Genomic DNA, 19,258 nt, shown 5'->3' on the forward strand with positions numbered 1-19,258 from the left:
TTAAAATGTAACACTAAATACGACTAGTAAGTAGTACAATAGTACTAGTATACAACGTTCAAATTATTCATCTTGTCTTCACATTGAATTGCCGTGACAAAACACTCGTGCGGTGACACAAGAGTCCAGCGGCGTCTTCAGTTCACTCCCCCCCCCCCCCCCCCCCCCCCCCCCAAGTACAACACCACTCTTCCATTCTCTACAAAATCACTCTCTCATTCTCTCCCGGTCTTCCCGCCTCCCAGCCGCCGCCTTGTTCCGATACATTTGGTATGATGAGCGATGAGCTACTGGAGCCGCTATACTTCATTGCAAGTAGTCAAAAGGAAGATGCTGAAAAAATTGATCTCAATAAGGATGCTTTTCAAGCTAGCCAGATGAAGGAAGGAACCAGCGAGGCCGCTCCTGTGAGTATTCATCCCGTCGCCCTGTCACAGCTAGCAGATCCAACGATCCAAACTCGCCCCCCCTTCCCGAAACACAGCGCGCCGAAATTTGGCCAGGCCCGCCCGCGCCCACCCGTCTTCTCCTTAAAACGCTCCCTGAACAGGCTCCATTCTCCATCCACTCCAATCCCCAATCTTCCTCCCAACCAATCCACCAAACAAACCCCGATGGCCCGCACGAAGCAGACGGCGAGGAAGTCCACCGGCGGCAAGGCGCCGCGGAAGCAGCTGGCCACCAAGGCGGCGCGCAAGTCGGCCCCGGCCACCGGCGGCGTCAAGAAGCCGCACCGCTTCCGCCCGGGCACCGTGGCGCTCCGGGAGATCCGCAAGTACCAGAAGAGCACCGAGCTGCTCATCCGCAAGCTGCCCTTCCAGCGCCTGGTGCGGGAGATCGCGCAGGACTTCAAGACCGACCTCCGCTTCCAGAGCTCCGCCGTCTCCGCGCTGCAGGAGGCCGCCGAGGCGTACCTAGTGGGCCTCTTCGAGGACACCAACCTCTGCGCCATCCACGCCAAGCGCGTCACCATCATGCCCAAGGACATCCAGCTCGCGCGCCGCATCAGGGGCGAGAGGACCTAAGATTCGTCTGCTTCCTTCCCAGTGTCTGTACTCTGATCTGCAGGTGTAGAGATCTTGTTGTTAGCTTCTTCTTCTCAGCATGTGTTGCGTGGTGAACTGATCTGGTGTCGTGGTAGGAAGATTCCTCGTTCCAGCTAATGTTATGTTGTAGCGTCTGATGTTACCATCTTGTTGTCATCAGCAATCTGAATGAAAGTTGTCTACCAGATCTCTCTCCATTTTCTGCTTTTGTTGTTTGTAAACCTGGAAAATCAACGACTGGTTTCTTTTCTTCATACATGGTGTTGCTCAATACTTTCTTGGAATTGAAGCCTAAATTCCCAACCAAAAATTCAGTTCGTTTGATCTAATGTCATGCTTCGTTGCTCCCCTGTCATGCTACTGTCACAATTAGTATACTTTGAAGTTTGGTGGACTGGTATTTTTGTTTGACAACTATTGCAACTGAAGTCTCTGAAATTCCTTGCAGTACTGTATACTGAACGTCTTGGTGTTATTCTGAAATCTGAACCGTTGCATTTGCTGTATTTCATCACCAGTGTTCATTATTCATTGGTGGCTTGGTCAGATTCTTTCTATTGATATCACTTGCTTGTTGCATTCCACTGAGATTGATTATCTCTTGGCTTGTAGATTTAGCAAAGCTATGAGTTGCTGCTTGTCTAGTTATGTCACCCAATCTTTGGAAAGACGCCATTTCCCTCTCCTGAATGAACTAGTGAAAGTAAGATCATGTCATACTTTTCCTGACTATAAACTGTTGTGTAATTGTCATTTTTCGTCAATTGTTCAGCTAGTCTTTGATTATCATCCTCAAGCCAGCAGAAATAAGTCTTTACATTTCATTATTTTTCAGATACGTCTGAACAACTGCAAGATAAAACATTTCATTATTTTTCAGATACGTCTGAACAACTGCAAGATAGATGACAGTGAGATACCACTAGATAGATTTCTGGCTGAAAACGTTTCTGAAATTGCCTGGGTTTCAGCTTCAGCAAATGTCTTGGCCATGTCAATTTTCAGCACTATGTTTGCTGTAAATGGCGCCAATGAGTCTGATGAACATGAATGACCTTCATATACTAAAGTTCAGTTCAATCTGTTCCCTGCTCACGAAATATGCAGGGGTGAACTCTAGCGTGAAACTTTATTTGATGCTTCAGTTGCTATACTATCTATGAATTTTGAAGTTTAATTATCTTCTACCAAAATCTGTTAAACATTTCTTGTTTGTACTTCAGTTATAGCTACTTACAATTATAGCTTACTCAGTTTGAGTACAGTACAGAAGGCACGCGAATGCCACACAAGAACAAGATTTTCACATGATGTGCTTTAGAAGTGATAATCAGTTGATAGGCATCACCTGTGATAATCATCTTAGCCATGCTCGGTTGTGTGTGCTTGCGCGCTCTGGCAGTGTGCAGAGGCAACTTGTGTCACAGCCTAACACCAGAATAATCGTTACTCTTACAACGCAATTTTGAACATCTCTTTGTTATAACAAAAATATATCTGGAAGAACTTTGTCAGGCATGTATGGAGGTCGTAGGCAGCATAATATCTTCTCAGGCAGTCCTTCGCATCATGAAGCTCCAGCTTCTCATTTCATACCGAGTGTTCCATTCCCAATGCCTCCTACTCTCAAACTAATAGTAATTGGTAATTAAGGTGTTGAATCGCAATGACTGAAGAATGGAGGCAACGCACTTGATCGGTGGTCGTATATGAATTGTTTTTTCCTTACATTTTTTTTCTGACGGTTCGTGTAATAGAAAAGATGCTGAAATGACTCCTGATGCATGTAGTGGATGCACTAGACCGCTAGTGGTATATGAATGGTTAGTTGTGAAAGGTGCAGTTGCTGAAACCATTTATCTTCTCTCAGTGTCACACTCATTCACACACGCAACCACTCTAAACAAGTAAACATAGTGCCTTTACGCTGTGAACCTGTCATAGTTCGGTCTTCACATGCCACCTTATGAATACAAGTTAACAAATAAAATATAAGTCAACAAGCAATATAACAAGGTTGACGAAAAATCATTTGTGTAAAAGACCGCACATGTATCAGAGAAGAGTTCTTGAGTTTAAGAGACAACATATGTTAAAAAAACTTAAACCTCTTTCGCTCGTGATTTAGGTATTAGATAGCCACACACGAGGGGAAGTGTTGATGCTTAAATGCCCTTGGTGCTACGGGTCAAATGTTGATGTCGTCCTTGGTGCTTAAATGCCATATAATAGCCTACACTTCTGCACACATGTTACCAGAGAGTTTCAACGTAGTTCTTTTCTTCATCGATTCTGAAGAAGTAGCCACCATTGGCAATAGGAAAGATAGATGGAGTCAGCATGGTATCTTCTCGGGCCTTCACACTAGGAAGTGCCAGCATTTTGTTGCATACTGGGTGTTCCGTTCCTGACGTCTCCTAATCTCAAGGTATAACCTTACCAATTTTTCCTGTTGTTTTGCTAATAATTGGTGGTGAAGGTGTTGAACCCCAATGACTCTACAGAATGGAGACAACACACTTGATCTGTGGTCATATACAAATTGTGTTTTTCTTTCCATTTTTCCTTTGGATGGTTGGGCAATAGAAAATATGTTGAAATGACAATTGATGCATGTAGTGGACGCGCTCAATCTCTAGTGGTATATAAATGGTCAGTTGTGCGATATGTGGTTGCTGGAACCATCACTAGTAGAAAAAGGGGCTAATCTGAGACACATTAGTGCCGGTTTGATTTTGAGCCGGCACTAATGTGTCCATTAGTGCCGGTTCCAACGGCTAGGCGGGCGGACATCATTACTACCGGTTCGTGGGCAACAATTAGTACCGGTTCATGCCACGAACCGGTACTAATGATGTTGTGTCAGGCCGTGGGCCCCACGAACTCCTTTAGTATCGGTTCATGTCATGAACCGGTACTAGAGTTTCTTATTAAGCTGATTTTTAGTCCCACCTCGCTAGGAGAGAGGCAGTAGGAGCTGTTTATAAGCCGTGAGTGCAGAGACGATGGAGAGGCGCAATGCTCACCTGCAGCTTGCTTAGCTTCAAGCCTTTTGGAATAGAATAGATTGCACGGAGCTATGTGCAGTGTAGTCTACCCTGTTCTGAAAGGCTTGAAGCTAACTAACGAGCCTTGCGCCTTTTTTTTATTTTTAATAACTTATTAGAACTCCGGACTTCTTGTGTTACAACAAAAACTGGCACTTCATTTTTTTTTAACTTATTACAACTTCAGACTTTTTTGCGTTCAGTACGCACCATTCTAAGCCACGTCATCAATTTCAACACTTTCTGACATCATTTGCTCCCCTAGCACAAACTGGACAATATCTTTCGAAGTATCAGGGCCGGTTTTAGACGAAAGAGTAGAGAGGGTCAAGGCAAAAAAGAAAAAACTATATAAAAAAATTACTCAAAAATAAATAGAAGAAAACAAATATAGCAGAAAAGAAAAAACTATATATAAAGAAGAAGAAGCAGAAGAAGAAGAAGAAGAAGAAGATGATGATGATGATGATGATGAAGAAGAAGAAGAAGAAGATGAAGAGGAAGAGGAAGAGGAAGAGGAACAAGAGGAGGAAGAAGAAGAAGAAGAAGAAGAAGAAGAAGAAGAAGAAGAAGAAGAAGAAGAAGAAGAAGATTCAGTTATCGTCGCCAGTTCGTTCCACTTCTCGCGCGCGCGAGTCTCGATCTTGACGACGCCGACGCCGCCGTGTCGTCGCCCTCGGCGCCCCCGCCGCCCGTCGTCGTCGTCGCCGCACGCCCCCGCCGCCCGTCGTCGTCGCCGCGCCCGTCTCGTCGCCGTCCCCGGCCGCCGCCGGCCCGTCTCATCGCCGTCCCTGGCTGCCGCCGCCCGTCTCGTCGCCGTCATCGGCCCCCGCCGCCCGTCATCGCCGCCCGCCCATACGCGCCCGGCCCGCTCCATACACACACACGCACACTACACACACACAGATACACACACACACACGCACACACACTACACACACACATACACACAGACACACACAAACACACACACACTACACGTACACTACACATGTACGTACTGTTGGAAATATGAGCAATTTACCGAATGATTTTATTAACAGAAATAGTAGATAAAACATGACTAAAATAGCAAATATAAAGCAAGTCATGCAATCTGACAGAGAGAAGGTAAACATCGTCTGCATATATGAACTTGAAGTAAACACATCTAGAACAGTCACTAGATGAAGTTGCTTATACGACATAGAACCTAACATACGTAGGACAGAAAGTAGAGCCAAGAACTATAGCAGAACTTCTAACAGAAAAGAGAAGAACACGTACGGTACAGCAGCAGCAGAAGCGCTGGACTTGGGGTCGGTGTCCTCGCCTGCCATGTCGTCGAGGAGGTCGTGGACATCGGGGAAGAAGTCATCGTCGGGGAAGTAGTCATCGGCGACCGGATCGTCCGTGATGAATCAGCCAGTAGTCGCGCAGAGCGCTCCCCAAAAACCTTATCACCCTTCTCCCGTACAGGACTCAAAGAGTGCGGTTTCGGAGGCCTGCTGTCCCGACCTGCGGTGCACGTCGCAAGCCGGGATGGAGAAGATCGTAGCAGCAACGCAGTGCTCAGGAACCGGTGGCGAGAGGAAGAAGTAGTTCTGGTGCATCTTGCTGAGAGGAGCGACCTCCCTTTTATAGGCGCAAGAGAAGGAGGCGAGAGGGCAGCGCCGGGAGCTGAAGGGACCGAGGGAGATGAAACGAACAGACAGCGGCCGAAGGGTGCAGCGTTCGCATTTAATCTCCACTACAGCAAAAACTTTCCATCTCCCAAGTGACCTTTCGTATACCCGTAGTGCATGGCAAAAATTTAGACATCGGCTCGGCTCATTCCCGCAACCCGCGGCGCGTCGTGACGAGGCATGGCGTGGCGTGGCGTGGCGTGGCGAGGCGGGCGGCGGAGGAGGAGCGCGCGTGGATGTCCCTCTTGTTCTCATGCTCATACAAGTGGGAAAAGAACCCCCCTTATAAGGAGGTCCAACTCCCACTAAACTAGCAATGTGGGACTAAGCTTTTAGTAGTATCCCTTGCCTTGCAAAAATGGGCTAAGTGGGCCTCTAGGATTTATTAGGAATTTCTGAAATAGTTATTGGGCTGCCCCAATATAGACTAAATTCCAGCAATCCCCCACCAGATCCCAGAGGCACACAGAAATTTGCCTTTGGTTCCAAAACACTGTTTTATATACCGGTACTGCAGTGGAGACTGTTAAGTTGAACTTCCACCTAGAACTCTATGCTACACTAGTAAGCAACTTGAACAGTGGACTGGGCCTTGAACTGCAAGTTTTCTGCGAATCTAGCTTCACATAAAGCCTTGACCGATACGTGGCTACCGTGGGTCTTCCCCGCGGGTGGAGCTTATGCGTCATACTCCGTGACCTTTCATGAGTTTACTAGAGAGAACCCTACTCTCATAGATTGCGACGTTTGACAATCAGACTCATATAGGTGTGTTCTTCAAAAGATGTTCTGCAGGATAACATCTCTGCTTAAATAAGCCACTTAGAACACATTAAGATATACATCAACCTGCCATGCAGATTAGGAGAGTATTGCATCTTCATGGAGTGGTATTGTGAATAGTAGGGATACTCTCCTCTCAGTTGACCAACAGCTTGTCTTCCACATCTAATTCACGGGATCTCCGATCACAAAGAATAGGTTACCACTGTGAACAACTCATATTGTGGGTCTCATACCCATCTCCCTCGATGCATTATCTATCACATTACGTGATAGACCCTTAGTAAAAGGATCTGCCAGATTTTTAGACGTTTGGATATAATCCAATGCAATAACTCCGGAGTTTTTCATTTTCCTGACAGACTTTAACCTTCTCTGAACGTGTCTTGATGACTTCATGTTATCCTTTGAGCTGCTCACTTTCGTGATCACAGTTTGATTGTCGCAGTTCATAAGGACACCCGGTACAGGTTTCTCAACAACCGGCAAGTCATTCAAGAGCCGGCGAAGCCAATCTGCTTCGACCGTAGCTGTATCTAGTGCTGTGAGTTCTGCTTCCATAGTTGACCTCGTTAAGATGGTCTGCTTGCAAGACTTCCAAGAAACAGCGCCACCTCCATGAGTGAATACATATCCGCTCGTGGCCTTTATCTCATCAGCATCTGAGATCCAGTTTGAGTCACTATACCCTTCAAGCACCTTTGGGTGCCCAGTGTAGTGAATTCCATAATTTGCAGTGCCTTTCAAATAACGCAAAACTCTCTCTAGAGCTTTCCAATGCACATCTCCTGGTTTTGAGACAAACCGACTCAGTTTGCTAACAGCAAAAGAGATGTCAGGTCTTGTAGCACTGGCTAAGTACATAAGCGAGCCAATAATCTGAGAATACTTCAATTGATCTCTAGCAATTCTTTGATTCTTTCGAAGCAGCACGCTAGCATCATATGGTGTTGGAGAGGGCTTGCAGTCACTATAGCCAAAGCGACTCAAGATCTTTTCCACATAGTGAGATTGAAGCAATGTAATCCCACCATCATCATCTCTCAACAACTTGATGTTCAGAATGACATCAGCCACTCCTAAATCCTTCATCTCAAAACAGCGAGATAGGAAATCCTTGACCTCCTTAATAACATTCAGATTTGTTCCGAAAATCAGTATGTCATCAACATACAAGCAAAGCATAACTCCCTCGCCCCCACCATGGCGATAGTACACACATTTGTCAGCTTCGTTCACAACAAAGCCTGCAGCTGTTAAAGTTCTTTCGAACTTCTCATGCCACTGTTTGGGTGCTTGCTTGAGTCCATACAAAGACTTCAGCAACTTGCACACTTTCCCTTCCTGACCATCTATTACAAACCCATCTGGTTGTTCCATATAAATTTCCTCATCCAACTCTCCATTTAGGAAAGCAGTCTTAACATCCATTTGATGAACAAGAAGACCATGTGAGGCAGCTAGTGAAAGTAGAACTCGAATAGTGGTCAGTCGAGCCACAGGTGAGTAAGTATCAAAGAAATCTTCACCTTCCTTTTGGGTATAACCCTTAGCCACGAGCCGAGCCTTGTACTTTTCAATAGTACCATCAGGCCTAAGCTTCTTCTTGAATACCCATTTGCATCCTATAGGTTTGCACCCATAAGGACGATCAGTTATCTCCCAAGTTTCATTCGCCAAGATGGAATCCATCTCGCTACGAACTGCTTCCTTCCAATAGTCAGCATCTTCAGATGCATAGGCCTCTGAAATAGAACTAGGAGTGTCATCTATGAGATACACAAGAAAATCATCACCAAAGGACTTTGCAGTCCTCTGTCTCTTGCTCCTAATAGGAACTTCATTGTTCTCCTCCACAGGACTTTCAAAGTGTTCCATCGAAATGGCAGGTTCGGTAATTGTAACTGGTTCCTGATTCGATGAACTAGGCATCTCCTGATTAGATGAGGTAGCCATATCCTTCATGGGAAAGATATCTTCAAAGAAAGTCGCATCATTCGACTCCATGATCGTACCGACATGCATGTCAGGTACCTCAGATTTTACAACCAAGAATCTATAGCCAATGCTATGAAAAGCATATCCCAAGAAAACACAATCCACAGTCTTTGGTCCAAGTTTCCGCTTCTTTGGAATTGGAACATTGACTTTCGCCAAACAACCCCATGTTCGCAGATAAGAGAGTTTTAACCTTTTCTTCTCCCACTCCTCGAATGGAGTTATCTCTTTGTTCTTTGTGGGGACTCGATTTAGGACATGACACGCTGTCAATATCGCCTCCCCCCACCATGCCTTGGAGAGACCCGATGTGTCTAACATGGCGTTAACCAAATCAGTTAGAGTACGGTTCTTTCTTTCGGCCACCCCATTTGACTGAGGTGAGTAGGGAGGCGTCCTCTCATGGATTATACCATGTTCCGCACAAAAAGCATCAAATTCATTGGAAAAATACTCTCCACCACGGTCGGACCTAAGCCTCTTGATTTTTCGATCAAGTTGGTTTTCCACTTCAGCTTTATAGATCTTGAAAAAGTTCAAAGCCTCATCCTTAGATTTCAGAAGATACACACAGCAGTATCTAGTGGAGTCGTCAATTAACGTCATGAAATATTTCTTTCCACCTTTTGTCAAAACACCATTCATTTCACATAGATCTGAATGTATAAGTTCTAGTGGTGCAAGATTTCTCGTTTCCGCAGTCACGTGAGATTTACGAGGTTGCTTAGCTTGCACACGCACTTGACACTTAGATCCCTTAACGGTGGTGAAACTAGGGATTAAGTTCAACTTCGCTAACATGACAGAGTCATGAATGCCACACATTTGATTCACTATTGTTGCAAATATGATTAACAACTTTATTGCAAATGTCTGATAAGGATAAACGAAACAGGCCTCCTGACTCATAGCCTTTACCAACAAAGGTTCCATACTTGGATATTACAAATTTATTCGACTCAAAGACAAGCTTATAGCCATCTCTACACAGAAGAGATCCGCTAACAAGATTTTTATTGACGGAGGGTACATAATGCACGTTCTTCAGCCGCACGATCTTCCCCGAAGTAAACTTCAGATCGATCGTGCCAACACCACGAACAGAAGCACTTGAACCGTTGCCCATCAGCACGGTTGAAGTCCCTGCGGTCTGATAAGACGAAAACATGGAAATATCACCGCATACATGCACATTAGCACCCGTGTCAATCAACCAGTCAGGAGAATGACATACTGAAAGAATAGTGGGAAATATACCATACCCAGCATCCTTCATGTCAGTGTCTCCAATGACAACATTAGCGGTCTTGCCGCCTTTCCCAGGATGACGCTTGTCATAGCGATTAGGGCAACTAGGAGCCCAATGATCAGGATCTCCACACACATGACAAGCACCTTTCTTCTTGCCATTCTTCTTCTTGAAGTTCGTGTGTTGCACAGCCTTGTTCTTCCCATCAAACTTTGCTTTACCATCAAACTTGCCCTTGTTCTTGAACTTGTGGGGCTGGAAGTTCTGCTTCTGTACCACATTGGCACTAGATCCTCCCTCAATACCTCGAGCACGTGTGTCCTTTGCTCTCGCCTTTTCTTCCACATCAAGAGTACCAATGAGATCCGGAACGGAAAACTCCTGTCTCTTATGTTTCAGTAAGGTAGCAAAGTTCCTCCATGAAGGAGGAAGCTTAGTGATGATACCGCCGGCAACAAACTTGTCCGGTGGCATGCAATTGAAGTGCTCAAGTTCTCTAGCAAATGACTGTATCTCATGAGCCTGCTCAACCACGGAGCGCTCTTCAGTCATCCTGTAATCATAGAATTGCTCCATGATGTACAGCTCAGTGTCGGCATCCGAGACCCCAAACTTGGCCTCGAGTGCGTCCCACATATCTTTTCCATTATCAATTGACGCATAAGCATTAACTATGTTCTCTCCAAGAACACTCAAGAGCACAGCCTTAAACAAGGTATCCATTTTCTGAAAAGCTTGTGCCTGTTGGGCATCTTGCTCTCCTTCAGGTTTGCCAAGAGTGGCGTCATAGCAACTCATGGTTTGAAACCATAAGACTGCTCTCACGCGCCACCTCTTATAGTGGATACCCTCAAACATAGGAGGTCTCATGGAAGCAGCAAAACCACATGGGGTAAATTGCCTATAGTAAGGTTTTTGGATTGTTGGAAATATGAGCAATTTACCGAATGATTTTATTAACAGAAATAGTAGATAAAACATGACTAAAATAGCAAATATAAAGCAAGTCATGCAATCTGACAGAGAGAAGGTAAACATCGTCTGCATATATGAACTTGAGGTAAACACATCTAGAACAGTCACTAGCTGAAGTTGCTTATACGACATAGAACCTAACATACGTAGGACAGAAACTAGAGCCAAGAACTGTAGCAGGACTTCTAACAGAAAGGAGAAGAACACGTACGATACAGCAGCAGCAGAAGCGCTGGACTTGGGGTCGGTGTCCTCGCCTGCCATGTCGTCGAGGAGGTCGTGGACGTCAGGGAAGAAGTCGTCGTCAAGGAAGTAGTCGTCGGCGACCGGATCGTCCATGATGAATCAGCCAGTAGTCGCGCAGAGTGCTCCCCAAAAACCTTATCACCCTTCTCCCGTACAGGACTCAACGAGTGTGGTTTCGGAGGCCTACTGTCCCGACCTGCGGTGCACGCCGCAAGCCGGGATGGAGAAGATCGTAGCAGCAGCGCAGTGCTCAGGAACCGGTGGCGAGAGGAAGAAGTAGTTCTGGTGCATCTTGCTGAGAGGAGCGACCTCCCTTTTATAGGCGCAAGAGAAGGAGGCGAGAGGGCAGCGCCGGGAGCTGAAGGGACCGAGGGAGATGAAACGAACAGACAGCAGCCAAAGGGTGCAGCGTTCGCATTTAATCTCCACTACAGCAAAAACTTTCCATCTCTCGAGTGACCTTTCGTATACCCGTAGTGCATGGCAAAAATTTAGACATCGGCTCATTCCCGCAACCCGCGGCGCGGCGCGGCGCATCGTGGCGAGGCGTGGCGTGGCGTGGCGTGGCGAGGCGGGCGGCGGAGGAGGAGCGCGCGTGGATGTCCCTCTTGTTCTCATGCTCATACAAGTGGGGAAAAACCCCCTTATAAGGAGGTCCAACTCCCACTAAACTAGCAATGTGGGACTAAACTTTTAGTAGTATCCCTTGCCTTGCACAAATGGGCTAAGTGGGCCTCTAGGATTTATTAGGAATTTCCGAAATAGTTATTGGGCTGCCTCAATATAGACTAAATTCCAGCACGTACACACATATACACACACACTACACATACACACACATATTTTTTTACTTATTTTCTGTTTAATTTCTAATGTTTAGATGAATTAGAACTATCTAGTTTATTTTTAGAATGTTAGAAATATTATCATCGATGAATTAAAAATATGTTAATGTTTAGTTCAACTAGTTGAATTAATATAATAACTAGTTTATTTTTAGTAAATATAATGCTTAGTTGAACTAGTTGAATTAATATATAGAACTAGTTTATTTTTAGTAAATGTTTAGTTGAACTAGTTGAATTAATATATAGAACTAGTTTATTTTTAGTAAATGCTTAGTTGAACTTGTTGAATTAATATATAGAACTAGTTTATTTTTAGTAAGTAAATGCTTAGTTGAACTAGTTGAATTAATATATAGAACTACTTTATTTTAGTATATGCTTAGTTTGAACTAGTTGAATTAATATAACTAGTTTATTTTTAGTAAATGTTTAGTTGAACTAGTTGAATTAATATAAAGAACTACTTTATTTTAGTACATGCTTAGTTTGAACTAGTTGAATTAATATAACTAGTTTATTTTTAGTAAATGTTTAGTTGAACTAGTTGAATTAATATATATAGAGAACTAGTTTATTTTTAGTAAATGCTTAATTGAACTAGTTGAATTAATATATAGAACTAGTTTATTTTTAGTAAATGTTTAGTTGAACTAGTTGAATTAATATATAGAACTACTTTATTTTAGTATATGCTTAGTTTAAACTAGTTGAATTAATATATAGAACTACTTTATTTTAGTACATGCTTAGTTTAAACTAGTTGAATTAATATAACTAGTTTATTTTTAGTAAATGTTTAGTTGAACTAGTTGAATTAATATATATAGAGAACTAGTTTATTTTTAGTAAATGCTTAATTGAACTAGTTGAATTAATATATAGAACTAGTTTATTTTTAGTATATGCTTAGTTTGAACTAGTTTAATTAATATAACTAGTTTATTTTTAGTAAATGTTTAGTTGAACTAGTTGAATTAATATATATATATATATAACTAGTTTATTTTTAGTAAATGCTTTAAACTAATTGAATTAATATAACTAGTTTATTTTAGTAAATGCTTAGTTGAATTACTAGAAGTAGTTGAATTAATTGAATTAGTAAGTGATTAATGTTTCGCCTAATATGAACATAGGAAATATCGTCTGACGACGGAAAAAATTTCATTATGTGCGATTACTGTGAAGACCAGCGCGGCCAGTGCGACAGAAATTTCCTTGTTGATGGTAGGCGATTCAGCATCAAGCTGGATGAGACTTTCGAATTCGATACAGTAAGTCACAATGACAAAGTCTGTTTTCGTAATTAAGCATGACTTATATATGCTTCATTTGCCTGACTTATAATTTTTAATTTTCACTATTCTACTAGTGCATCCTGTGCCATGCAAGAATTTTTGTTTTGGATAAGATAGGTTTCAAAGATATGGAAACTATGGAGGTAAAGAGAGCTTACCTGAAAACTGAGCATGATGGTTATACTTTCAATGTCAAAGTATACAATACACACACGTACACATATTTTGAATGCAAAACTTGGCAAGCACTATGCAAGGCTTATGCATTTGAGCCTGGTATGGTTATCACCTTTGATATTCGTCCGGAAGATGATATTGAAGGTAATAGAGACATATGGGTCGATGTGCAGACGCCTCCAGTTCTACCATTATGTGGGTTCTTGTCAACTATATTTTTGTCTTTGATATTGCTTATTCAAAAATAACTGACAACTAATTTCTATTGACAACTTATCTCCATTCAACCAAACATGTCCGGCGCTTGGTAGACAGGACCTACTACTGTCCCGGAGCTGAACTAAACTGCGAGGAGATAAGTCATTATGTTTCATGGCTTGAGGATCTTCATACTGTCAAGACAAATTTTCTTCCTGCACTTAGAAATGTTAGTACTCAAAACGTGCGACCAATAGTGATGGTATTGAACTACGGTCACATCTATTTAGGAATGATGGTAAGATATTTACTATTTGTCCTGAGTGCATATTTTGCACACTTAATTTTTTGCTAAACTTTCATTGCTAAGTATATTAATTAAGTACTATACAATGTTCTTCAACAGGGACTCCCAATGACAGTTGTGCCTCAGGGGATCGATACTAAAGGTCATATGTCAATTGTTAGCTTACGGCCAAGATATCCTGCATTGCACATGAATGCATTTAGGATTTCTAGAAGTGATGAATGCTTAATAGTGAAAGATTGGAGGAAAATTGTTAATGATCGCAGAGAAATACTAGGGGGCAGCAATGAGAAGCGCAGCCCACGATTAGGAGACAGGTTCATCGGCATGCTCCAGAATGATTAATCAGGAGAGCTATACATGTTCTATTCTATTTTACCAGAGAGAGAGTAGCTAGCAGGAGTGATTTAGCTAGTTCTTCATGCCGCTCTTAATTAGTACTTGTCCTTTCATGTCCGTGTTCTTCGTTCTAAACTTAAGTGATTTGTTTTTGTGGTGCTATATATATATATGAACGCTTATAATATCATGACAATCATGTTGAACTCGATCGATAATATTTTTGCTTCTGGTACAAGTGAATGTTTCTTTTTTAAGCTATAGTGCTGGTGGTGATTAGATAGCTAGTTAATTATTATATCATTTAATGAAAGAAACCGTAGATTAGTTTCAGCTGGATGAATCCTACCTAGCTAAGTGATCAAGTATATGCCATATCCGTATATATTATATAGTTGATCAAGTATAATATGGATATGGCATATACTCTAGCTAGCTAGCTATATATAGAGATATCCAATAATGCATCCAGTCGAAACTAATCTGTGGTACTTTCACCTAATGATTTAACAACTCATTATAATGTAAAACAATCACTAAATTAAATTGAAAACACAAAATTAAAGAAAAAATAAAAAAATACCCAAACATTTAGTACAGGTTGGTGTTACCAACCGGTACTAATGCCCTCCACGCAAACGGGTCTGGCTCATGCCACGTGTTGACACTTTAGCGCCGGTTCATGACGAACCGGTACTAAAGGCCGGGAACCTTTAGTCCCCACTCTTTAGTGCCGGTTCGCCAACCGACACTAAAGGCCGTCACGAACCGGCACTAAAGCCCGGTTCTGCACTAGTGCATTTATCTTCTATCAATGTCAAACTCACTCGCACACACAACTACTTCAAACATGAGTGCATTTATGCTATCAACCTGTGGTAGTTTGGTCCTCACATGCCACACTACAACAAAAATAGGCAATAGACACACCCAATTTCATACCTAGCGACGTGTTATTTCATCTCTAGTAAACTATAGAGCCGTTTTAGTAAAGCGTCCTTGGAGCGTCTTCCCACAGACCGTCTCAAACAGATAGACACGCTTGCCAAGCGTGTCTTACATGGAATGAGACGCTTTCTCGGGACGTTCAAAATCGTATCTACATGTAGAGACGTTGTCTTAGGCATGCTCAAAAATCGTATCTACATGTAGAGACGTTAGGTTAGGCATGCTCATATTACGTCTCTACTCATAGACACGTTTCATTCGCCTCTTATACGCGTCTCTAAATGTACATAAGAATATTTATACAAATCGAATATTTTACTTCAGATATTATTTGATTAATTTCAATTTTGTTTCATCGTTTCAAATGCAATTATTTTTAGTGTCATGGTTGCACATGCAAATTGGTCAAATAATATTGTGATATGAAGGCATCATTCCACTTCATAGATTGCATTTGCAAACATTGGCAACCTCAGTAACAACATCCAATGCATTAATTAGCACGAACAATATCTCCACTAAAAGTACATGGAGTTCACAGCTGAATAATATCAAACATTGATATGAAACATGCGATCATGAAAATAAATAAGAAAAGATCCTATAGACTAGAACTATTTTTCTCTATGAAGCTAAAATCTATACATAATCCAGAATATTTGTTCATTCAAAGATAGATTCGTCAACTGCTCCTGACTCTAGTGCACTCCCTTTTCAAATCCTCAACTACCCAGCCACTCCTAGCTCCTTTAATGCACTCACTTTTCAAATCCTCACCGCCCTGAAAAGGACAATGAACACCATTTACATGAACACATGTTTATTGATAACTGCAAGATAAGAGATTCTTTGATGAAATTATAAGAAATGTATCATACCAATGCTTTGTGGTTGTGCTGGAGGAGTTGGCCTAACTATTTTTACCTAAAAATAGAAAGATTCTCGATAAATAACTTATCACACATGTGCAGATTGGAGCATACACGATGCTTGAATGAAAACATACTTACATGTGAGCGAGGCCAAGCAATAACAGAACCCACAGCATCCCTTACTGTTTGGAATTTTTCATATGGTCTAACTAGTTTCTCATCTCCTAAATATGTACAACCGCGAACATGAACTGCAACATATTGCACTCCAAGCATGTTTCCTCCAACCACATACGTTTTCTCTTTACTCGCTAAAGTTCCTGTGGCCACGAGTTTGTCTTTGTTTCTCGGGTTCATTGAATACAACACGACTTCAACTTTATCCTATTTTTCAAGAAATGAAACATTTGTTATTGATGAACGTGAGAAGAATTCATTTTAAATAAATAAGAACAATTTCACAAATAATTAGACCTACTATCTATTATACAATCATTGTCATTTGGATATGTACCTACTTAGTGACTTGGTGATGACCACATGGCTTCGTTGCATTACTATTTTGAGCATGAGCATTCTGCAATTAAATAGGAATATGCGTGAAGGGAGACACATGATAAACTACCATCAAGAATGATAGTTTTGAAGAGTTCCACTACATGCACCAAGGAGCCTTATTCTACACGTACTTTCAGTCTGCACATTTTGCTATCAAATTAGATTAATGTCTTACTACAAAATTATTATTGTGAAAACTAAGCATGAATGCAGTATGCAAATAAATTTAGTTGACGTCGTGTAAATTTATACACTGAAAACAAAATTCACCTAATATTCAAGGGCCAGGTGTTCCTCAAAATCTATGCAGGGTTACCACCAAAAAGAACATGTATGCAAGATTGGTGTTCTATTAGTACTCATGTATCAGTTCAAGAGTGATTAATTAGTTCATTTGAATAGGAGATCTCTTGGAGCAACAATGATGTGTGTGTGTGACTAACTTTTGGTTCCATCGAGCCAAATCATGTTACTGTTGTATGCAGTACAATTTTTTAATACCTGATTGAATCTAACTTATGATCTGCTAGTAGTGTCACGACAGTATTTCAAACGAGCTTGTTAAAATGGGATTGGTGTCTCATAATAATGTCATTTACCATGCACTTAAAATACAAAATTAGATAACCTTTCGTACAATCATTGTCATTTAGATATGTAGCATATGTTTACCTGCTTAGTAACTTGGTGAAGTCGTAAACTTAGTTCAGGACCACCTTGCTGCACGGCAAGATTATTTTCAGCATGGGCATTCTGCAATTTAATAGGAAAAGGTGTCATCGTCATCATTGATAAAAAACTGGATAAGTCCTTCCACATTGGTTAAGATTACTAGGACGGTATATACGAACCCAATCAGGTTATAGTTTCTAACCAAAAGGTTAATATTTCACAAAGTTTTAACTTGATGGTAAGATAGCTTTCCAATATTTGACTAGTATAAGGGTTCAACCAATACCAAAATTACTAGCAGGAGATAATTGATAACTTAGTGCAGGTTAGTTGACACACCTTAGTGATCACATGTTCATGTGGTAAAGGTGCACTGCCACAACCCTCTTTCGATTTGGTTTGTTGCGGCTCCTATTAAAGCAATAGTTGTAAGAAATTGGAATGGACCTGCACTAAATAGTACATGAAAAGCCCATTACATTACCTGCATGGTAGTTCGTGGCTCCTGCACATCATTATTTGATTGTTTAAGGACATTATAAGATTCACATTGGAGATGGTTATCTCTTTCAGGTAGAGTGACCTGAAATAAAATTATAGTAATAGCACATTAGTATTCATTAATTTCATCTTTGCACATATATAACTGGGTTTCATATACTAACTTGATAATATCAAGGGCGAAGTATCAAGTGAAAATAGGTTTTCAGTGAAAATCTGAAAATCCTCACATGGTCCATCACATCTATAATGAACGACACTGATCAAAGGTGGGATTTCCCATGATCCACTTAAACGAAATTAGCGGAAAACCCCCTAACTTGTCCACCGTCAAGAAGGAAAAAAATCCTTGCCTTGCCTTGCCTTGTGAATCACGTTTCCATGGAGAATCACGTTTCGGCGGCCATTAGCCCTTGCCTTGCGACGACAGTGATGGCCCCTCCTATGGCAGCAACAAGGCCTCCGTCCGCTGCAGCTCATCATCCATCGGTGGCGACTTGATCCATGCCCTTCCCTCCGACGACAGCGATGGGTCCTCCCACGACAGCAACCGGCCCTCCGGGCCCAATTTTCAGTATTTACAAGCAAGATTAGAAACAAACAGAGGGACAAGCCGCAGCCAAATATTACACAGCCCTTATGATCGAGCTAGCGTAGCTAACTCGTACACTATTATAGAGAGCTGGAACATTCAGTTAGGCAATTGGCTACACATCACCTTGATGTCTCTTGAGCTCATGACACAATGTTCAACGAGATGCTTCAGATTTTCAGTTTGCGAAACATGAGCTCAGTTTACAATCTTTACAAGCAAGATTAGAAATAAACAGAGGGTCAAGCCTCAGCAAAACATTACAAAGCCCCGATGACTGAGTTAGCACAGCTAAATCAATGCACTATGTTACTTCCTGTACCAGCAAGCTGGAAGATGCAGTTAGGAAAGCGGCTACACAGTGCCTTGATATCTCCTGAGGTCATGACAGAATGTGGAGTGAGATGCTTCAGGTTTTCTAGTATATTCATCACCATCGAAAAACTACAGGGGAGTTGAATAGCTGTAGCACTAACAGAACAATAAATCTTAGTGCAAAAGCTTCAGCATTTGTACAATTCTTCAGAGAACAGAGGTTGTGTTGAACGTTTTGACAACTAAATAGTTGAGGTACAATTCTTTAGATAACAGAGGTTGTGGCCGCCTCGCCTCGGGCCTCGCTGCTGCAGGAAGTCTCGGGGTTCCCTGTGGCAGCAGGCCATGGACGGGGGAGACTTAGGTCGGAGTTGGGGAATTACAAGATGATTTTGTCTAATCACTTAGAGAATAGAGGGTTATCTGCTAATTGCGCTTAAGTGGATAGTTAAGGATCCCACCTTTAATCGGTGGCGTTCGTTACAGATCTGAGGGTCCACGTAGGAACTTTCAGATTTTCACTGAATACCTATTTCACTAGATACTTCGCCAATATCAAGCATGCAATGAGATCCAATTCTGCGGAAAAGTTAAGTTAATGCAAAGCAGGAGATGAACATTCTGA

At 41.9% G+C, this 19,258-nt stretch overlaps 1 protein-coding gene across 1 annotated transcript; it reads left to right on the forward strand.

The window, feature by feature from the left end:
* Positions 1-563: 563 nt before the first annotated feature.
* Positions 564-1,236, forward strand: LOC123135795 (histone H3.2-like). The gene has a single exon (XM_044555007.1). The coding sequence runs from the start codon at positions 615-617 to the stop codon at positions 1,023-1,025; it is 411 nt and encodes a 136-aa protein (XP_044410942.1). The 5' UTR covers positions 564-614; the 3' UTR covers positions 1,026-1,236.
* Positions 1,237-19,258: the final 18,022 nt, after the last annotated feature.

This window comes from Triticum aestivum, chromosome 6B (genome assembly GCF_018294505.1).
Source record: "Triticum aestivum cultivar Chinese Spring chromosome 6B, IWGSC CS RefSeq v2.1, whole genome shotgun sequence".
In the NCBI taxonomy this organism is placed as follows: domain Eukaryota; kingdom Viridiplantae; phylum Streptophyta; class Magnoliopsida; order Poales; family Poaceae; genus Triticum; species Triticum aestivum.

Coding starts and splice junctions, on each gene's coding strand:
- LOC123135795 (XM_044555007.1), top strand. CDS start 615: ATGGCCCGCACGAAGCAGACGGCGAGGAAGTCCACCGGCGGCAAGGCG.